Genomic DNA, 19092 nt, shown 5'->3' on the forward strand with positions numbered 1-19092 from the left:
AGAATCAGACACCGCAATGGTGCTAATAAATCCCCGAGCATAAATTTAAAAAGGAATCACAGAGGGTTCATGACAATAGCTTTTCCTCTTCCCCTGGGTAGTCGATGCGCACCAGAAAAAAGGGCCTTTATGTGGAAAACTGGGACTCCTCAGCAAAATAGAGGAACAATTACTTCACACGGTCGTTGAATTATTCATAAATCATTGTGTGAGAAATTGTCATTCGAAATAAACAAGCTTGTTCTAGATTTGAAGTCCTCTAGGAGGACCCTGGTTAGCACATTTCATGAAATGCGTTCTCCGCACTGCAAACTACAGCTGAGACATCAACTAACGCTGCATGACTTGGCCCATCAAGCTATTAAATTAATTGCCATTGTGGATTCCAGTACAATTCAGTGGCATTGTTCCTGTCTGGATATAAACAATGACTATTTGCCCATGAAAAACTGAACCACTGCATCCAAATGGGTAGAAAGGACATGGTGATAGCATTATTCAGATTGGCTATCAGATGTTGAACACTGTATGCAGGTCATGCCTTAAACCTACTACAAGTCATTTATACAATCATGAAGATCGGCACTATGGGCCCACAAATGTTGGAATTGAAGTGGCATAAATAGAACTTCAGTTTTGATCGTATCATATTTTGGTGGTTGTATATTTTCAAGGACTCAAAACAACCATATATGGTTAACAGCAATAATTTATTTAGAATGATATTTCAACTTGTCATGATACAAGTACATAGATTCATATTCCCAACTCTTTCTAAATGTGTACACATTTCCAAGAATACTGGCCACAGCTTTGGTCATCATTTAAATGGTCATTGCACAGTAATACTCTTGTCTTATGACTGCAGCTCACCATCACTTAACAGGATGGCTCTGGACAGGACGTACCCAAGACCCTGACATTTGAGCCGTGTACAAGTAGGTTATAGGGGTGGCACAGCGGGCGTAGTAGGTTTCTGCCCTTCTATCTAGCTGGTGGTGATGGTGCTTACATAACACTACTCGAAATAAAACACCTCCAGCTCTTCAGTAAGGGCAGGCTGCAGCACATATAGTTCTTTTGAGAGGTTCATCATGGCCAGCAGACACACACACACACCCCTAGTTACAACATACACCCCTAGTTACAACATACACCCACCAAAACATGTGAAATCATTGTCCTCTTATACGCTCCATATCAGAGAGAAAAAAGAAAACAAAAACAGTGTCAAGTGCTTCAGGTTCAATTGCCAGTACAATGCAGCCAGTTTACAGTAGTCTCTGGTCCTAAGGTCAACATTTCATAATTTTCTTATTGTCTAACAAAGCTTTGAATGTTATGTTGGGCTATTTCATAGTGCTCCTCAGGTGACTTTTGTGATCTCCCTACAATTTGTTTTTTTACAAGTTTAAAATGAGGACGCACATTAAACTAGTGTACCAGAAGACTCAAATGAATTGGCTGAAATGCAGTATAGAGGGGGTCAAGGAGTGTGAAACTCATCTAAAAAAGAAGACCAAGGCACACGGACATTCACCTCTGGACCCTCTAGACATGTGGCACGATTAGTATGAATTGAAGGATTGGGATTCATAGTGTGGGAGTAGAAACGAAAACAAATAAACAAACAAAAACGCAACACTTACGCTTTGGTCCTTTCAGAAAGTGGCAAATTATGATTAGTAGTTTTTAACTTTGACATTTAAACAGTGTGTAGCCCTTCTTTATAGGGCATCCGATGAGGGTCACTCTAATTTCATTCCAAAATTAGTTTGGAGGGGGGGGTGACAAGATAATCTAGCCGACTAGACTTTGTCAACACGTTAACACATTCTCTGTTATATAACAGAACACGATAAAAATTCCCTGTGTTTGTACACATTCCATATCTTCCGTCCTTATCTATAGCTCTCATCAGGCGTCACCTGACGGCCACACAGACCCCCAGCGAGACGGACGCGTCGCTCCCTGGAAAGCCGCCAACCAGACACTGCTGCTGCGGCGGAGCCATGCCGCGTCCAGAAATAAGCTTCTCTGGAGGTGCAGCTTCTACCACGGCCTTAATAAGCAGACAGATGCAGACACACAAGCCTGGCGTATGTAGAGCAGCATGCCAGCTATGCTGGAGCAAGAACCACGTGTGTGGAGGGGGGTACTGTGACGAGGCATATGCCCCTCAGCCTGGGCAGCATAAGGGGGAAGTATGGCGACACTTCTGACAGCTATGGTTGGCAGGGTGGGCAGACAGGTGGGGCCCGACTGGCATGAGATGGGCATCTGGCTACCTCGGTCAATCCACTCTCCCCGGGTTCTACGCTCGGTACGGTTTGGTGAGGCATTGGCGTGCCACTCTCCTCTTCTTCCACTTCTCCTCCCTATCCTCTTCCTCATGGTGATGAAGTGTCTTACACGTCAATCTTTTTCAGCTGCTCGTAGGTGAGGAAGAACTGAACGGTGCAGGGTTAAGGTGTAATAATACATGGCAGGGGAAGCATACACTGGAGATCTTGTATATAGTTAGGCCTGAGAAATGTGGGGTAAATACCCAGTGGCAATGTTTTCTGACTTATTGTGATTTGATTTGCGAGTCAAGCTTCAGTTCTGCCCTACATATAAATCACAAGATGCAGTTAAATGAATTATTCCCAAAAACAACCCGTTGTGTAAGATCTCAGGTTTGTTTGTAACTGTTTAAGGAAGAAAAAGAGAGAGACTAAAAAGTATCCCATGAATAAAACAGAAAGACACGTGTGAGTGTACCACACAGTCAGCAATTTGCTGTGGTTGCAACAATCGCAAAGAAACAAACAGTTTTACATTTCAACAATGAATGCAGTGTTGCTGCAGATTGACTGATAAAGCAAAATCTGCCCTCCTCTGCCAAAGTCAATGGTTTCGATTTCAGAAATCAGCAAAAAGATAAAATGTCTACCTTCCCAGTGCTGCATGTCACTATGGATAAAAGCAATGGATGCACACATGAGTGTAAATTAAATCAGCTGCAGAAAGCTGTTTGCTGTGAGGGCATGTCTGCCAACTGACTGAAGATTTTAAACTGTTGTGTACTTATGCAGCCACTTCTATGACCTTAAAAAGAATCCTCATTTTAGGAAACAAACTTAACACATAAATAATTATGTTTAGCTCCTCCTGGTCTCCTGTGTCTGATGTGGTCTCGCAGACAATACAGGGTCTGTGTTTTCAGAGAAAACACCAGTGAAATATCAACAATCTTATCGTAATATTTTGTATGAATGGTGTGCATTTCAGCATTTTAGAAAATACTAATTACTTTAATCTTGTGTCTGGCTGGAAAAATGAGGTGGCATTAAGCGTCATCAATCAACATCAGAAAACACTGGTGGCATGGAACGATTCCATGGGTTTCTCAAGAGCACACCATCTCCGTATAAACACTGCCCATGTTTTTGAAGTTCACTACCGTACACACCACACTAAAATACATTGAACACTAAAGAACAGACAAGCACATACACATGTCCTTATCGGTTACAGCCAGTCCAGGCCCAGGAGCCTCACACAGACCCAATCAGGGTTTTCACTACAAACACAGGACATATAGTCTTACGCTGCCTACATTAGCCAAAGCCAAAGACCTACACCGAGAGCAGGACACTGCATAGGTGACTGTTTATCCTTTTGGTTTTGGAATTCTTGCACTTCCCCCTTGAATTTCTTCATAGAGGGAGTCACTAAACCTCATTGAATAAACTTGACCCTCTTTGCCCCTTTCCCCTCTCTCTCTCTCTCCCTAAACTGATGGTGGGTCTCGCTCTTAAACGAGTGCGTCAGAGATAATCTCTCCTCTCCCTCAGCAGGACTGTAGTGCCCATTGTTGGTAGCTCAACTCAATGTCATCGCAAGCCCTGCTGAGGGGCCCCTCTCAGAGACCTGAGGGCCTTATGCAATCATTATGTAATGACCACGCTAGGAGAAATGTACAGGTCAGGGTATAGGCCCAGTGGGTTAAATGCATTATAGCGCACCTCATGCCACACATAACAAGACCACGTATGGCCAGTATGTCTGTTGAACAGCTGAAGGATCCTAGCGGTCCTGGTTGTTTGTGTGAGGGGCCTTAATAATATTCCCAACGGCACAGGATGGGAGCTGCACCTGATTACACACAGGAAGTGCACTAACCTGGCAGATTATTTTCCTAGTGGAGGCACAGGGTCAATTTGTGCAGCCTTTTACACACACAAAATTACACGCCAAGATGACGGGGGGTGGGGCTATGTAGCCTATGGGGTAGGGTTGCTCTCCAACATAACACAACCCCCCCCCCCCACACACACACACATACACACACACACACACACACACACACACACACAAGCCAGAGTGGAAAAGGATACAATGATGTTCCATGGTCCCAGTCGCAGCCAGTTTGGAAAGAAGCCCTTGTAGAGAGCCAGGAACCCCTCTGATCGCCATGTCTGCAGGACACAAGACAGACATCAGTCACAGCCAACATCGTGATCAGAACTAAGCACACAAACACACAAGCCCACACACTTTGTGAGCAGCACCAGAGTGGAGGCCCCATAAGGCTGGAGATCAGCTCACTCAACAGGGCGTTTCCCATCCTTAGAGAGTATCGGGGCAGGGCGTAATAATGAAAGAAACTGGCTACATCAGACATGCAAGCAGAGCATTTGCGCCACAGAGATTCAAAGATGAAGTCAAAGTTGTGCATCCATTCAGTGTTCAGCGACGCCCAGTCGTTAGTCAAACGTTCCCCACATGTTACTTGGGTCACCTCGGACTGGAGCCATGCCAGTTCTAAAGCGCATAGCCTCTCTCTGGGAGGACCGTGCCCGTTGGTTGGTTGGCTGCTTACCTGCAGCAGGCAGTCCAGCGTGCCCTTGTAGCCTCCACACGAGCCGTCCAGCACTGCCCGCTGGTTCATCATGCGGGTGCGCACCACGTCGATGGGGTTGGACGCCAGCGCTCCTGCCAGGCCGCACGCAAAACTGGACCTGCGGAGACACAGATTCAAACCACAGTGATTTAATATCAACCTTCGGGACAGTCACAGAAGCAGACCAGCAGAATAATTAACAATCACAGAATCATCTGGTTGACATTTCAATGATCAGCAATCATAAAAGTCACAGAACCAGAAGAACAGACTGCTTAAGAAAGCACTTAACGGCACTGTGACACACTCAGAACTTAAGAGTCCATTTTCAATGATTGACTGCTTCATGTCTTCATCTCTCTTTGTACTCATGACCTAGGCTAAAGCTACACAATAGAACACAGACTTTCAGTCATCAGAAAGCCATGTAAAACATGAACACATCAGACAACCACTTAAAATGCCAGTTTGATGGCAACATCTCTATGCACGTTTAATATTCAACTTTGGTTTTGCTTTTGTTTCATCCTTTTCAGGAGATTAGCATCAGTGACGGTTAACTGAAGATTCTGGCACCTGTTCAGCATTAAGCTGATTTCTCAAACCACACTTAACCAACTACGCAGTTCCCACCACTGCATGTTTTAACACGATTGCTCCACAACCACACCTCACAACCACACTATGTACCCTGATTCAGTTGTGCCATCTATACACAGATGGTTGGATTTGACACCTCAGAGATTTCATATCATACAACACAAAGATATCTCAAAGAGTGCTAAGGGGGAGAAAAGAAATGCACATAAAACTGAAGTTCACTGTGCTCAAGTTCACATCCATGTTTATTGTTTGTGTGCCTGGCTTCGACATGCCACTCCGGTCCATCACTAGAGCCCCATTGGCATGTGAACAGACTGGAAAAGCCAGTCAGCGTCTCCCTCGCCAACTGCTGGGAACGCATAAACAACTCAACCGCGCTCTGCCTCTACCTCATGAGACCAGTGGCAATTACATTACTGTATGGGGACTAACGAAATTTGTCGAGTGCACAAACATGTACCCAAACAAACACTACCATCCAAACAGTCTACTGGGGTCAAACATCAATTACTGATGTTGTGGTGGTGAAACTGAATAGGACAGTAAATGTGTGGTTGCACTTGAAGAGGTCAGGGAGATCCTTGTAGTAACAAGGTGTTTTACTGTAACTGTTAAGCAGTCCAGTTGTTCTGGTTAAGTTCAGTAACACTACACTAAAGTTCTGCAGAATTCAGGAGAAATGAGCCTCATAATGCGCAAATCTGGCTCACATTCATGACCTGGTGATCCGCTGTGAGATGTCATAACAGTCTTTTGCTAATCCCATTTCCCCCTCGCTTTCTTCCGTGCTAATCCCTGGGATTGCACCATTACGGGAGTTTAGCAGCAACACCCAAATGAAGAGGAAGACAATCACACATAATCACCATTCCTTCCTTCCTCCCATTCGCAAATGTTAGCATTAGCAATGCTCAACACGAGCACAGGACATGCCAATTTAGCTACCACTGCCTCTAACAAAGGCAACTGTGTGCTAGGCTGAATGTAGCAAGAGAAGTCGTTTTTTCAAGTGTGAAACAATGAAGTATGTGCGGTAGACCCTTGTATTAGGCTCATTATACAAGTAAGAGTGCATGTTCACTATGCATCTCTGAATAGAAGCTACTAGAAGAGTCAGCAGAACTCAATGGAACCTGACACTGCTGAATAGATGATTAGTCGGCTCAGTCTGATAAAGATCATTCCGTCATGTACCCACAGTGTGTAGCATACTCTAGTCCCTCCCGATACATATATGACCTTATCTCTCCAACACCAAGCAGATAGACCACTTCCTTATGATCTGTAGTTCTGTTCGAGCTCCTCCTCTTAGAAAGGAGGTTTCCAATGCCCCTGTTGGGTTCAAGTTCAAATTCAAGTTCAGGCAGGTTCAAGTAGGGTTCCGTAAAGTGCCTTGAGACATATCCATGAAAATTTAATCAATATCATTCTGAATATCAGGTCTATTAGACTGATGGACTGAGGACAGACGGTGTTAATGCTAAAAAGCCCTGCATTAAATCCTCTCTGTGCTGAAAGCAAAGAACAAGCTGCCCAAAAAGCCTGGCACAGCTCTGAGAATAACAGCGCTCCACCACACCCCTCAATCACAGCAGACCAGAAACACTTGTGAAGAATCTGTCTCAAACATGAGAGCTGGTTTCATATGAATATATATTTATGAATATTTGAGCTACGCTGCAGGCTTGGAACAGCTCAGAGAATAACAGTGTCTCATTTCATCCATCTTCCGATGCAGATGAATGGAGATGAAAGAGACCGAGTCTTCAGTCAGACCTGCACACATTTGCAGTGCATTAGCTTTGTACAGGTACCAGCATAGAACAGGATCCTATCTACGGTCGCACAGATCTCGGCAGTGCTCATCCTGTAGAATAGTCAGACGATGGAGAAAGAACGGATCTCTACTCCTTTCAAATCCCTTTTAAAACAGTGTCTTGTTGTGTGTGACGTAAAAATATATGGTCTATGGGTGCGGTCTTCATCCTACGACTGCAATTCCTTTCGCCATTTGGAGAAATGTTGGTGTTCATTTGAACAAGTGTGTAGAAGTGGAACTCACAGGAAGTGGGTATACACTGTGTCCCCCATGTGGCCAGAGAGAATCAGGTGCTTCTTGGTGATGTCATAGACAGGAAGCTCGACGCCCACCACAATCGCAGCTCTCTGGGCAGTGAGGGACACCCCCTGAAAAAAAAAAAAAAACATTATTAACTCTGTGTGCCATTGACAGACAGACAGACAGACAGACAGACAGACAGACAGACAGACAGACAGACAGACAGACACAAACGAGAGCAAAGAAAAACAGCCCTAGAGAACATTCTCTGTCATACAATCCATCATCACCTGGCTATGACCTGGGTGACCATCACCAGTGAGGTAAACATGCCAATCACAGACAGAAGAGAAAACACCTGTACAGTGTTTCAGCTTTGGAGGATCATGGAGGTCTGTGCATATGAATGTGTGTGCACACACAAATACATGCCGTGTGCGCTTACATATGAATTTGTGCGTTCCTACATATGAATGCGTGTTAAATACAATGCTTACCCTCCACAGGCCCCTTGTTCCCTCCTGCTGATAGATGTTAATGAAGTTTCCAATCATGCTTCCCTGAATGAGATTTCCCTGAGCCTGCATCCGAATCTATAATAAACAAAACAACAAAAATGTATGCAGAGATTGTCAGGAAGTCCAAAGACTGGGACACAAAACATCACTAGGTTACACATTCAAACGGATAGTACTGCATTCAGGATGTTAAGTACCTTCCTTTCTCTACCATGATGATCTTGGGTAGGTTGTAAACACACAATGCAAACAAAGTTACAACATCTTTTATAACAAAGCCACTCAAGCTTTGAAGACCAGTCAAGGACACCCCGTTCACTATTTACATAACACAACCACCACAACAGCATGGCGAGTTATTGAAGAGAGCAAATACCAACTAACAGCGCCAACTAGCATGACCACAGAGGAGATCGAGTACCTCTTTTGGCCCTGAGCTGCCTCCATATTTATGAGTCCGTCTCTGAATTTATGCCACTTAACCTCCTGAGTGAATGCCAAGCTCTTTAAAGAGGGCCATGCCCATTAGTCCCGATCTCTTTACATAGATGAACTCACTCTCCTCTGTAAAGTGTTCTAATGCAGAACATAGAATTCAAGAACATATAGTTACTAATATGGCATTAGTAGATCTTATGAAGAGGACTAGTCTGAAGGGGTTTATCCTACTAATGAATTGACGTCTTCTTACTACATGCCAACTTGACCATGATTTACAAAGCACGCTCATTGTTACCGATTAGGTCAAAAAGCTGGACTGTTCCTGGAACGTCTCCATTCGGCACAGTGCGGGAGCCAAAATGTGCTTTGCTGTGAGAACTAATGTGTCCTGTCTGCGGTATTTTAATCTGCAACGATTTGGCAAAGTATTTCTCAAATATCCAGATCAGAAATTATTAAAATGTTTGGTTAAGCTTTATACCCGTCTACTGACACAGAACCCCTGTACTCGCCTCAACAGTCATCAAGACACCAGCTTCTATTTCTGCAAGTCTATACCAACGCTATACTGCATACATTTATAATCTGCTGTATATGACATCACAGAGTTAGCAAAGTTGGTCACTGAGACCAGCATCTGGCAAGTGTCATTCAGAGGAATTACTACGAGAGGGTCATGAAAAGACCGCACTAATATTAGCAGCCAATGAGTAACAGACCGTTCCCCCGCTAAAGGCCAGGCCTCTGCCCACACGCACCCACCCCCTTTAGCCTTCTACAGACGACCTTGGAATCTTGTTAAGGTCAGGTTTCCGTTTGCACATTATCAGAGATGCCTAAAAGTGTCTGATGTCAACTCTAACTGGAAAATCCCAATTACGAATACCTCTAGCAATTATGCACCATAAATGTTAACATGGAGAAATTACACCAAATCTGAATCCTACTTAATATGGCTATGAAGTAAAGACTAGTGTGCTCTGAAGTAGAACGAGGTTCAATTGTGCACAAACCTAGCAAAGATTTGCAACACTTCAGACTTCAATTCATATGGGAACAAGACGTCTAGGAGACGTCAAGGGAGACTACATCTAAAGAGAAACATGGCAAAGACGTGGCAGCCTCCATCTATGGCAGGAGTTATTGGCTCCTGAGTAAAGTCATCTGAGAGCCTATAGACTCTGATGACTGACAGTTGGGCTGCACGCTAAGGAGAGAGTCAGTATACCTTCAGGACATCAGTAGGGTTGGCAATGGAGGAGGAGATGACACCCGAGAGGACACCACACATCACGTTAGTCAGCAGTGTCTCATCTAAAGGGACATTAAACATGAACACACACACACACACATCAATGTTTCTACTTAAAGCAACATTGTATGATCTCTGTACAGGTTATTGGTCCAAGTATCAATAACTACAAAAGGATGTCCAGGTTGGCATGCAGAAAAAGAAATCTTTACTGCAACAAATATCTGCCATATATTGACAGTTTTGATATGGACAAACTTAAGTAAATCTGTAACATTCAGTAGCCAGGTAAGAATTTGCAGCTATGGATTGAAATGGTCTTCAGCCTAAATCCTAGACTCCCAACTGCCTATTCTGTTTAAGGAATTGAGGAACACCTTGCATTTGCAGACAGTCAGTAAAATACTTGTTTGATTCCACATTAGAACACTGGGATGTGGTTTGTGCAAGACTGCATGACCACTGCAACAGTGTCTTTAACACCCACTCAACCAGTGCGTGGGGATTAACGTTAGGCCTAATAGACCGGTTTCAGCCCCCTACCAACCGTCGTCAAGAACGAACTCAGAGGACAAGCGAACTCAGAGCCGCACGGTCACGCACGGTCCGTGCGGCACGGACAGCAAGCAAGCGTGCTGAACTTAGTTGATGAAACTCATCGACTGATCATACGGGTCTAGTGACCACTTTTTATCAGGTAGGCTAAAGTAAACACTATTCTAGGCTATAACTAATGGCTAATAGTGTTCTCATTTTAATCTAAACCAGTCCGATCCTATGCTCTACTGGGACGGGGAGCACTGCACACCGGACCCCACCCCCCTTCTAAAAAAAAAAAAAAAACCCAGACTTGCATGCACGACCATCATAGCACCCACACTCATAAAGCGGTCAACCAAACAGAGTGTGTAGGCCAGCAGAAACGACCAATTCAAAATAATGTGAGACGACATAAACAAGCAATCATGCCACAGCGGGCTATTGTAAAGTCCTCCTTATCTTACCTTAAACCTGAAGCGTCTGTGTTAGCACTTGTGGTGGATGCGCTAGCATCATTGCTATCAGCCTCAGTATCTGCCCGAACATTAATCCAGAAATCGTAGGCTTATTTGCGATTTTTTGTATTATCTACCTTACGTTTCGTTTGTGTTCTTTGTTTGTGTGTGGCCACCAGATTTGTATTTGGTATTGTATTATTTGATGAGGATTCATTAATAGACCACTGAGGCCAATTTCTCATGACCAACACTTTTCTAGATGTCATCACGAACTCATGTTTACTCTCTAATATACAAGACTCAGGTCCGAACTAATGAGGACGCCACCAACAGGCAAGGAGTGTTTATTACAACTAACTACAATTTAGGCCTACATCTCTTCTTACAGTAAGATAGAGTTCTATCCTATCACTTGTCCTATGTTCACTGACTTTGCAAAACGTATCATTTCTTGTAGCCTACTAAATAAAACATTCTTACTTCCTTGTTTTAACCTTACAAATACATGTGACTTTGCAATATTTCTTTTTTTTCTATCACCTCAAATTCACAACTTAAACAATGCTTTACTGTCACAGAAGTTGCAACGTTTTTTTCCACAATAAACTCAAGTTCATAACGTGCACTTACAGCAGAATCAGCACAAATTGGGACGTATAACATTTGTTGTGTACAGAAAGATAGCATAGAAAGACACCGTAGACTGCAGCAAAGAGTCGACAAACGGGTCAGGAGTGAAAGTGCTTTGCTATTGGAGATGCACACTCGTGTGAATGTCTGTACGGGAGATGTTGCTGTTACAGGGGTTTCTTGTCAGACTGAAATGACAATGAAACATTGTGAACAGATACAAAACGAAGTGAATGGGTTGCATGAGGAACTGAGTAAAAACTGAACATAGCTGGATTTATTGGAAATTATGAGAAAACTCTTCACTTCACTGGCCTTCCCAACTGGCAGTTACCGTTTTCCCTGTATGAATGCCTCAAAGGGCACCTTGAAACAAGAGTTCCGTCTTCATCAGCTTTGCATGCATTCCAAAAACGTATTCTCACTATCATGCAAATTAAACTTCATCTTTATGGAAAAGACTTGGCCTATAGATTTGAGAGGGATCAGTAAAGCAACTGTATCAAGAACTTTTAATCATGTTTTACATGTCATGTGCTTGCCTCAAACCCTTGATCATGTGGGCAGAGAGAGATGATTTCATGAAAACAATGCCAATGGACTTTCGAAAACACTCTCCAAACTGTGTGGTGTGATCATTGACTGCTTTAAAATTTTCTTGGAACAAGCCACACATCCACTAGCCAGGGCCCAAACTCATCATACAAACATCAATCAGGTGCCCTTTGAGGTATTCAAATGTTATACGTCCCAATTTGTGCTGATTCTGCTGTAAGTGCACGTTATGTACTTGAGTTTATTGTGAAAAAAAAAAAAGTTTATGTAACTTCTGTGACTGTAAAGCATTGTTCAAGTTGAGAATTTGAGGTGATAGAAAAAAAAGAAATATTGCAAAGTCACATGTACTGTATCTGTAAGGTTAAAACAAGGAAGTAAGAATGTTTTATTTAGTAGGCTACAAGAAATGATACGTTTTGCAAAGTCAGTGAACATAGGACCTAACCTAAGTGATAGGATAGAACTCTATCTTACTGTAAGAAGAGATGTGGGCCTAAATTGTAGTTAGTTGTAATAAACACTCCTTGCCTGTTGGTGGCGTCCTTAGTTCGGACCTGAGTCTTGTATATTAGAGTGTAAACATGAGTTCGTGATGACATCTAGAAAAGTGTTGGTCATGAGAAATTGGCCTCAGTGGTCTATTAATGAATCCTCATCAAATAATACAATACCAAATACAAATCTGGTGGCCACACACAAACAAAGAACACAAACGAAACGTAAGGTAGATAATACAAAAAATCGCAAATAAGCCTACGATTTCTGGATTAATGTTCGGGCAGATACTGAGGCTGATAGCAATGATGCTAGCGCATCCACCACAAGTGCTAACACAGACGCTTCAGGTTTAAGGTAAGATAAGGAGGACTTTACAATAGCCCGCTGTGGCATGATTGCTTGTTTATGTCGTGTCACATTATTTTGAATTGGTCGTGTCTGCTGGCCTACACACTCAGCTGTTTGGTTGACCGCTTTATGAGTGTGGGTGCTATGATGGTCGTGCATGCAAGTCTGGGTTTTGAAAAAAAAAAATTAGAAGGGGGGTGGGGTGGGGTCCGGTGTGCACAGTGCTCCCCGTCCCAGTAGAGCATATCGGACTGGTTTAGATTAAAATGAGAACACTATTAGCCATTAGTTATAGCCTAGAATAGTGTTTACTTTAGCCTACCTGATAAAAAGTGGTCACTAGACCCGTATGATCGGTCGATGATAAGTTTCATCAACTAAGTTCAGCACGCTTGCTTTGTGCTGTCCGTGCGTGTCCGTGCGGCTCTGAGTTCGCTTGTCCTCTGAGTTCGTTCTTGACGACGGTTGTTAGGGGGCTGAAACCGGTCTATAGCTGCAAACCCAATAACGTTATTACTCACCGTCTGGACTGTCCACCAGCAGCCTTTTGAAACTCTGGTATGTACCAATCTTAATCGTGCCGTAGGAGGCTTGTCGTAACATTGCCGGTGAAATTCTACAAACGAAATGAACTGAATTACAAGACTGGAAATCAACATCATTCAACACCTCCAGATACAGCAGGCCATTTCATGAGGCGGCTAGTCTAACTTGGTTAGCATAGCTAACCGGCTTTCATCAACTCCTGCTCCATTTTCAGAGTGACAGCAAATATAGCATATTTAAGCGATAACACCTTTGTCACACAGTACATCAACATTAATAAAACAAAAAGACGAATTTCTGTTACCCAGAATACATAGCTCGAAGACCTTCCTCCTTGCATATTCGGCCCATCGCGTGCAACATTCCTCGGTAGCGGATCTCTTTGTATTTGCTATCGCAGACTTGACCCTGGACTTGAAGCCGGGTTTTGGTCAAGTCAATTGGAAACGTGCCTGAAACACAATATGCACCACATTTTGTGTTGCAATTACATGTTTTACAGTTCCTAAAACAGTGCATGTCAATGTATCACTACGCTATACTGCATAATGTTTGTCACTAGTACACGCTTTTCGCTAACATTAACTTACCACATTCAGCCGTAACCGAGGCTAATCCCCCGAAGATGAATGGTTTCCAGTTCCCGTTCGACATTGTGATGGTTCCGATGGAAAAGTGGTAACTGTAAACCACAAAAAATGGAATTAATGTCCCACTGAACGCTGGCACACTTCCTCTCACTAAATAGGCTACCGAGTGAGAAGCGTGTTCCCGGCTGCTCAACGTACACCCGCCGACTATAACGTTATTGCATCAGGCACTCCCCCTCATGTCCCTCCCCTTGGCACCGTGGCGGCAATAGCCTACCGGGTACATTTCACATCAGAACCAGCATGAGTGATGTGTTAAAATTAATGTTAGCGACAAGCAAGTGGTGTGTGATTTGTGTCAGCTTAAATCTTTACGCGCTTGATATAACGTAATATTCTATATTAGAAAAATATAGCTCGAAGTGGAAATGATGTGATTGTCTCTCTCTTCGGAGTGTTGTGCATATTGAATTCACGTATTTTCTGGACGTGAGGAGTGGATTCAAGTCATTTCAAGATGTTCTCTGTCTCCACCATAGGTCTTTACTATGGAAAAAGATTTCTTGCCCTGCCCCGTGTGAGGCTCGAACTCACGACCTTCAGATTATGAGACTGACGCGCTGCCTACTGCGCCAACGAGGCGGCCGAGAAAAATAAGAACGTACCGGAAGTTGATTGTGTTGCCAATGTTCTCTGTTACAAGATAAAAGCCTCACGCAGTTGTCATTGTTCCTTCCTACAGTTTTCCTAGAATTTAAAATATAAATGCACGACGTTAACGGAAGATAAACGTTGTTTTGACATTGTTTGGGGAGGATAAGGAAGCATAGTCCTGAATTAACAAATCATGCAACATGGGACTTTTGTTTCTTGTTCACTGAATACATCTGTGTAGACTAGCAGCTATATATTCACATGCACAAAATCCATATTGTCCATATTATAAATACAATGTATATCATTTGATGTTAGGTATCTGTGTCTATATGATTATAATGTAAAATTGGTTGAAAAATGGTAAATGTGCGCAAATATTATAAAGTGGTTAAGGGAGTGAACCAGAACCAGAGCCGATGTTTACAACACTATTTACAACAATGATATAGCGGCACCTTGTGGCTAACTGAAGTATCACGGCCTATTAAGGTCGTTTAGTGGAAATGCTGACATAGGCCTATATTAATACCGACAAATGACAAATATCTAAATGAATCTATTAAATGTATCTTGGCTAGTAGTTATGCTAACATATCATCCAGTTTTCACTCTGGGATGGCAATGGCCTACTAAATCTAGTAGTATCGGGCCTTCTCCAGGAGGCCATGGCATATTTTCGCCACTAGATGGTAATGCTGCACTACAGCGGCTAGCCTCACGGCGACGTAGCACTAGTGTCCCGATCTGACTTCAGTTTAACGAAAGCCCCTTTTCCGTCATTGTTTTCTTTCTTGTTTTATAAAGTAGCCTAGACTATTTGCTAAGGTGTACGACTTGACCAGTAATGTTGAGTGCATGGCTCAACCTAGGCTCGAACCTGCGGATTTGGGACATTCCAACAGTGCTGCTGTGCAACCATATTGCCGAGTATTTGGTGGCCTGAAAATTGTCTTAAGGTTAGGATATGCTTTTTGCATAGCTTTTCCGTCAAATACTTGCTGTCAACTGGTGTGGCCCTCAGCAGTAACCTAGCTGTGTTATCGACATCACAGCTCAGGATCGAACCTGCGCACTTGCTGCATCAGCATCAGTCGCTAGAACCAACGTAGACCGAAGCGCGTTTGAGTAGCCAAAAGCGCCCCTAAAGTGCCGGTTCAAATCCCGCCATGCGCGTTCAGGTTTGCATTGAATTTAGGCTTCATGCATATCGTTGTATGAGATTATGCTGACGTGTCACACATGCGACGATATGCACGCTAAAATAAATGAGGATGATATACACATTTTCACGTGGATTTCCCCTGATATGCATGCGATTGAACGAACTTCTTATCTTTAAAATAATGCTCGCTGGCTATGGAAAGAGGACACTGAGAGTGACAGGACTGTTTAATGACTCTTCTTAACAGCTACAATATAGCCTATATTCTACCTAAAAAAATGTGTAGGCCTACTTAATATGCTATAACTGTACAACAGGATAGGCTACTGCAGGGTCAGTCAGATGATTTAGGAAAATAAAAGCCTGGCTTTTTATGGCCTTTTTATGGCCAGTAAATGGTTCACCAATAGCTCCAGACTTGAGTGACTGAATTACGACAGTGAAGTCTGATGAATTACAACAGTGAAGTCTATCAATTACTTTACCATTATGTCAGAGAAAAAATCAGTTGAATATTGAAATACACAACCAGTAGAATTTCTTTATTTAAATAGTGCAAGGTGCATAATTTCTCACTTCGCTTCTCTTCCCTGCCCTCTCCCACCCCATCCCTTTGCCCTTCAGTCTGCTCCTTTTTTTTTTCTCCGTCTCTTCCCTCTCCTTCCTCCTCTTTCTGTTCCTCTGTGTGTTGTAGGAACATCTGAAACAGGTGATGTTGAAGACACCAGACCGGCTGGCAGGATCAGCCTTGGGCTTGGACCTTGTGTCACGATGGCTGAAAGGCACTGCACAGAGGCGAGTATGGCAGTGGCTGAAGGGCTCTGCAGGGGGGTGAAGATTGCGCTGGCCGCAGGAAGCCAAGAGGGTGTTGCGGTAGGTTGGTCTGTCTCCCCAAATATCAGCCGTCTTTTCAGCCTAGCTGTGCCTGCAGTGTTGTCGGCAGAGACAGGACATGTGGGTTGTCCACCACAACCACGACAGCCACGACAGACAGAGCCTCTTTTTGGGGTGTGAACTGCTGCTCCACAGGTCTTGCAGGACAGCTGAGCCTCAGGACAGGGGATGGCCTGTTGCAGAACCTCAGTCTCCTAACTCTCGCTATACGTTTGTTGTACCTGAATAAAAATAACAACAACAAAACTACCTCGGTTGTACAGGTAGCCTATTGATTTACTCACCATTGTGCCAGTGTTGCCGTGTTCACCTCAGCACGGTGCCGTGTTCACCAGCCGGCTGCAGTGTGGCCACTGGGCTTGACCATGTGAACCGGCAACAATGTGAACACCTGGACAATTAAGGCAGCACAAAACATGGTAATTATAGGTATGGTCACGCAGATTGTAAATAAAACATACAAATGAAACACAGAAATCACAAGCACAATATGTTAGGACTGATTCTTCAAAATCAGTTGCAAAAAAGTCAGATGGAGACCTGTGGCAGGTGGAGGGGCTGTGGCAAGCACACCTGTGGTGGCTCGGGACTGAGCAGAGGAAGGCACTGCAGTGACTGGGGACCCTCTGGTGGGTGGTGCAAGCTGGTTGACTGAATGCCAAAGAAGGCCACTTTAGGAATGCGGCTGCACTCTCCCTCTGCTGCCCTGTCCTCATTCCACCCGTCTGGCAAGCCCATCCACCAGATAGGCCTGAAAAACGGACTGGCCACGTTTCCTAAGAAATAGTAGTCAATTGTGCTTTAATTCTCTACATCAATGTTTTTGCGCTAAAGTTGTGATCAGTTTTTACCTGGGATGAACCGGTTCATGTATGGAAACTCTCCAGAGATGTTAACCCCCTGCATGGCGCAGCGGTTGCTATCTACATCGTTCCGTCTGCGTAGAATATAGATATCGTGGTGGCAAGCAGCTTTGGCATTGGCTACTTCGCTGTTGGTTTTTCAGTTGCTACCCGTACCGCGATTGGCTGGGACGTAGGGCCGGTTGCTCGAAACACACGACGATGTAAAGCAGACATCTATGCGCATGGGTCTCCAAACTGGCACGTGCATGGTTCGAGGCCAGTGGTGCGCAGCGCAGGTTACCTTGAAATATTGTTGGCCTTGGAATAGCCTATGCTGTAGCCTGTTAAAGCTCTTAGGCATACGTATCCAGACGTGGGCCCTAGGAATAGCCTAATCTCTGAAGGCATTGCAGAATGTTCTCTGAATTAATCCCTTTATTAGTTTTCAAAAGTGATCAATTGTAAAGACAAATCCTAGTTCAACTGCTAATACGGGAGCAATTCAATATGTAGGCTATAGCTCAGGAAAACGGTGCAGGTGAGAATCGAACCCACGATTCCCTGGCTACTGCAGTGCTCGCAAATTATTGTAGCCTACTTTCATTACATCCAGCAGATGGCGTATGTCCTCCATGGAAAAAGGCCTATCGCCTTAAAAATCGAAGCAAATGCCCTGCGTACTTTCACTAATATCCAGCCGATGGCATAAAGCCTAGGCCTATAAGCATGTCCACATGGCTATTTTTCACTTTTTACATACTTTTATATACTTTTCAGAAAGACATTCCCAGCCACACAGTCACAGAAACACTAATTTGCATCAAACGAGATGCTGTGTTGCAAACTTCGGGGTGGAGGCCTGGAAGTTATCTGCTCAATATATGATGTCATCAATTTCGGGGTGGAGTAAAACCTTTTGGTTTGGTCTCGTGCCAGTTATCTAAACATGCTCTATATTTCATGATGACATCTATTAGTCAATTACCACATCGAATGGTAGGCTACTGACAAAACCCCAAAAGTTTTGGTCTCCCCGTCGGGGAATCGAACCCCGGTCTCCCGCGTGACAAGCGGGGATACTCACCACTATACTAACGAGGACAACGAAACTTACATGAGATCATCCGAAAAAAAAATGTTCTGTTTCATGCACATTCTTTGCTGTAAATTGTGATGGAATCGGATTTTAACACATTGAGGCACAAATAGGCTACATAGACTTAAAGATTGTTCAATTGTTTCCTTTTCCATTTATCAAAATCCCAACAGCGAATGTTATCAGCTCAACAACCGCATTTTCTTGAGGTCTTGTTCGCCCCATATTGTATAATGTTCGCGGTATCTTGAAACTCGCCCACAGAATTTAAAAATGTGATCCGAGATTAACGCGACTGAATAGCCTCAATGCAATGAATTCTAAAATGCTGAACGGCGATTTTTGAGCGAGAAAATAGACAAAGAATGAGAGTGAAAAGCAACGTGCTCAATGTTCTCTACAAATTCTATGCATTGGTGGTCCAGTGGTAGCGGGAGGCAGGGTTCGATTCCCGGTCAATGCAAAAATATATTTATATGTTATTCCTATACTACTATATATCTAATTAT

General features: G+C 43.6%; 1 protein-coding gene, 1 long non-coding RNA gene and 2 other non-coding genes across 4 annotated transcripts; all 4 read right to left on the reverse strand.

Annotated features, from left to right (window-relative positions):
- Window positions 1-691: 691 nt before the first annotated feature.
- LOC134071427 (kidney mitochondrial carrier protein 1) lies at window positions 692-14125 on the reverse strand. The gene is made up of 9 exons (XM_062528136.1): window positions 13930-14125; window positions 13644-13791; window positions 13315-13409; window positions 9738-9823; window positions 8048-8143; window positions 7554-7678; window positions 4868-5006; window positions 4383-4463; window positions 692-2450 (listed from the first exon to the last, which is right to left on the reverse strand). The coding sequence occupies exons 1-9, from the start codon at window positions 13991-13993 to the stop codon at window positions 2409-2411; spliced, it is 876 nt and encodes a 291-aa protein (XP_062384120.1). The 5' UTR covers window positions 13994-14125; the 3' UTR covers window positions 692-2408.
- A 373-nt stretch (window positions 14126-14498) lies between these two features.
- Window positions 14499-14571, reverse strand: trnam-cau (transfer RNA methionine (anticodon CAU)). Its single transcript has one exon. It is a non-coding gene; the product is annotated as a tRNA-Met (tRNA).
- A 2154-nt stretch (window positions 14572-16725) lies between these two features.
- LOC134070947 (uncharacterized) lies at window positions 16726-17228 on the reverse strand. Its single transcript, XR_009937003.1, has 3 exons — window positions 17216-17228; window positions 16927-17033; window positions 16726-16863 (listed from the first exon to the last, which is right to left on the reverse strand). It is a non-coding gene; the product is annotated as an uncharacterized LOC134070947 (long non-coding RNA).
- A 1288-nt stretch (window positions 17229-18516) lies between these two features.
- Window positions 18517-18588, reverse strand: trnad-guc (transfer RNA aspartic acid (anticodon GUC)). The gene has a single exon. It is a non-coding gene; the product is annotated as a tRNA-Asp (tRNA).
- Window positions 18589-19092: the final 504 nt, after the last annotated feature.

The sequence above is a fragment of the Sardina pilchardus genome, chromosome 23 (genome assembly GCF_963854185.1).
Source record: "Sardina pilchardus chromosome 23, fSarPil1.1, whole genome shotgun sequence".
Classification (NCBI taxonomy): Eukaryota; Metazoa; Chordata; class Actinopteri; order Clupeiformes; family Clupeidae; genus Sardina; species Sardina pilchardus.

Excerpts from the sequence above, each read along its gene's own strand:
- LOC134071427 (XM_062528136.1), bottom strand. The coding sequence starts at position 13,993 with ATGTCGAACGGGAACTGGAAACCATTCATCTTCGGGGGATTAGCCTCG. Across the intron at positions 8,144-9,737 it reads ACCCTACTGATGTCCTGAAG|ATTCGGATGCAGGCTCAGGG; the intron begins GTATACTGACTC and ends TGTTTATTATAG. Across the intron at positions 5,007-7,553 it reads ACAGTGTATACCCACTTCCT|GTCCAGTTTTGCGTGCGGCC; the intron begins GTGAGTTCCACT and ends GTGTCTCCGCAG.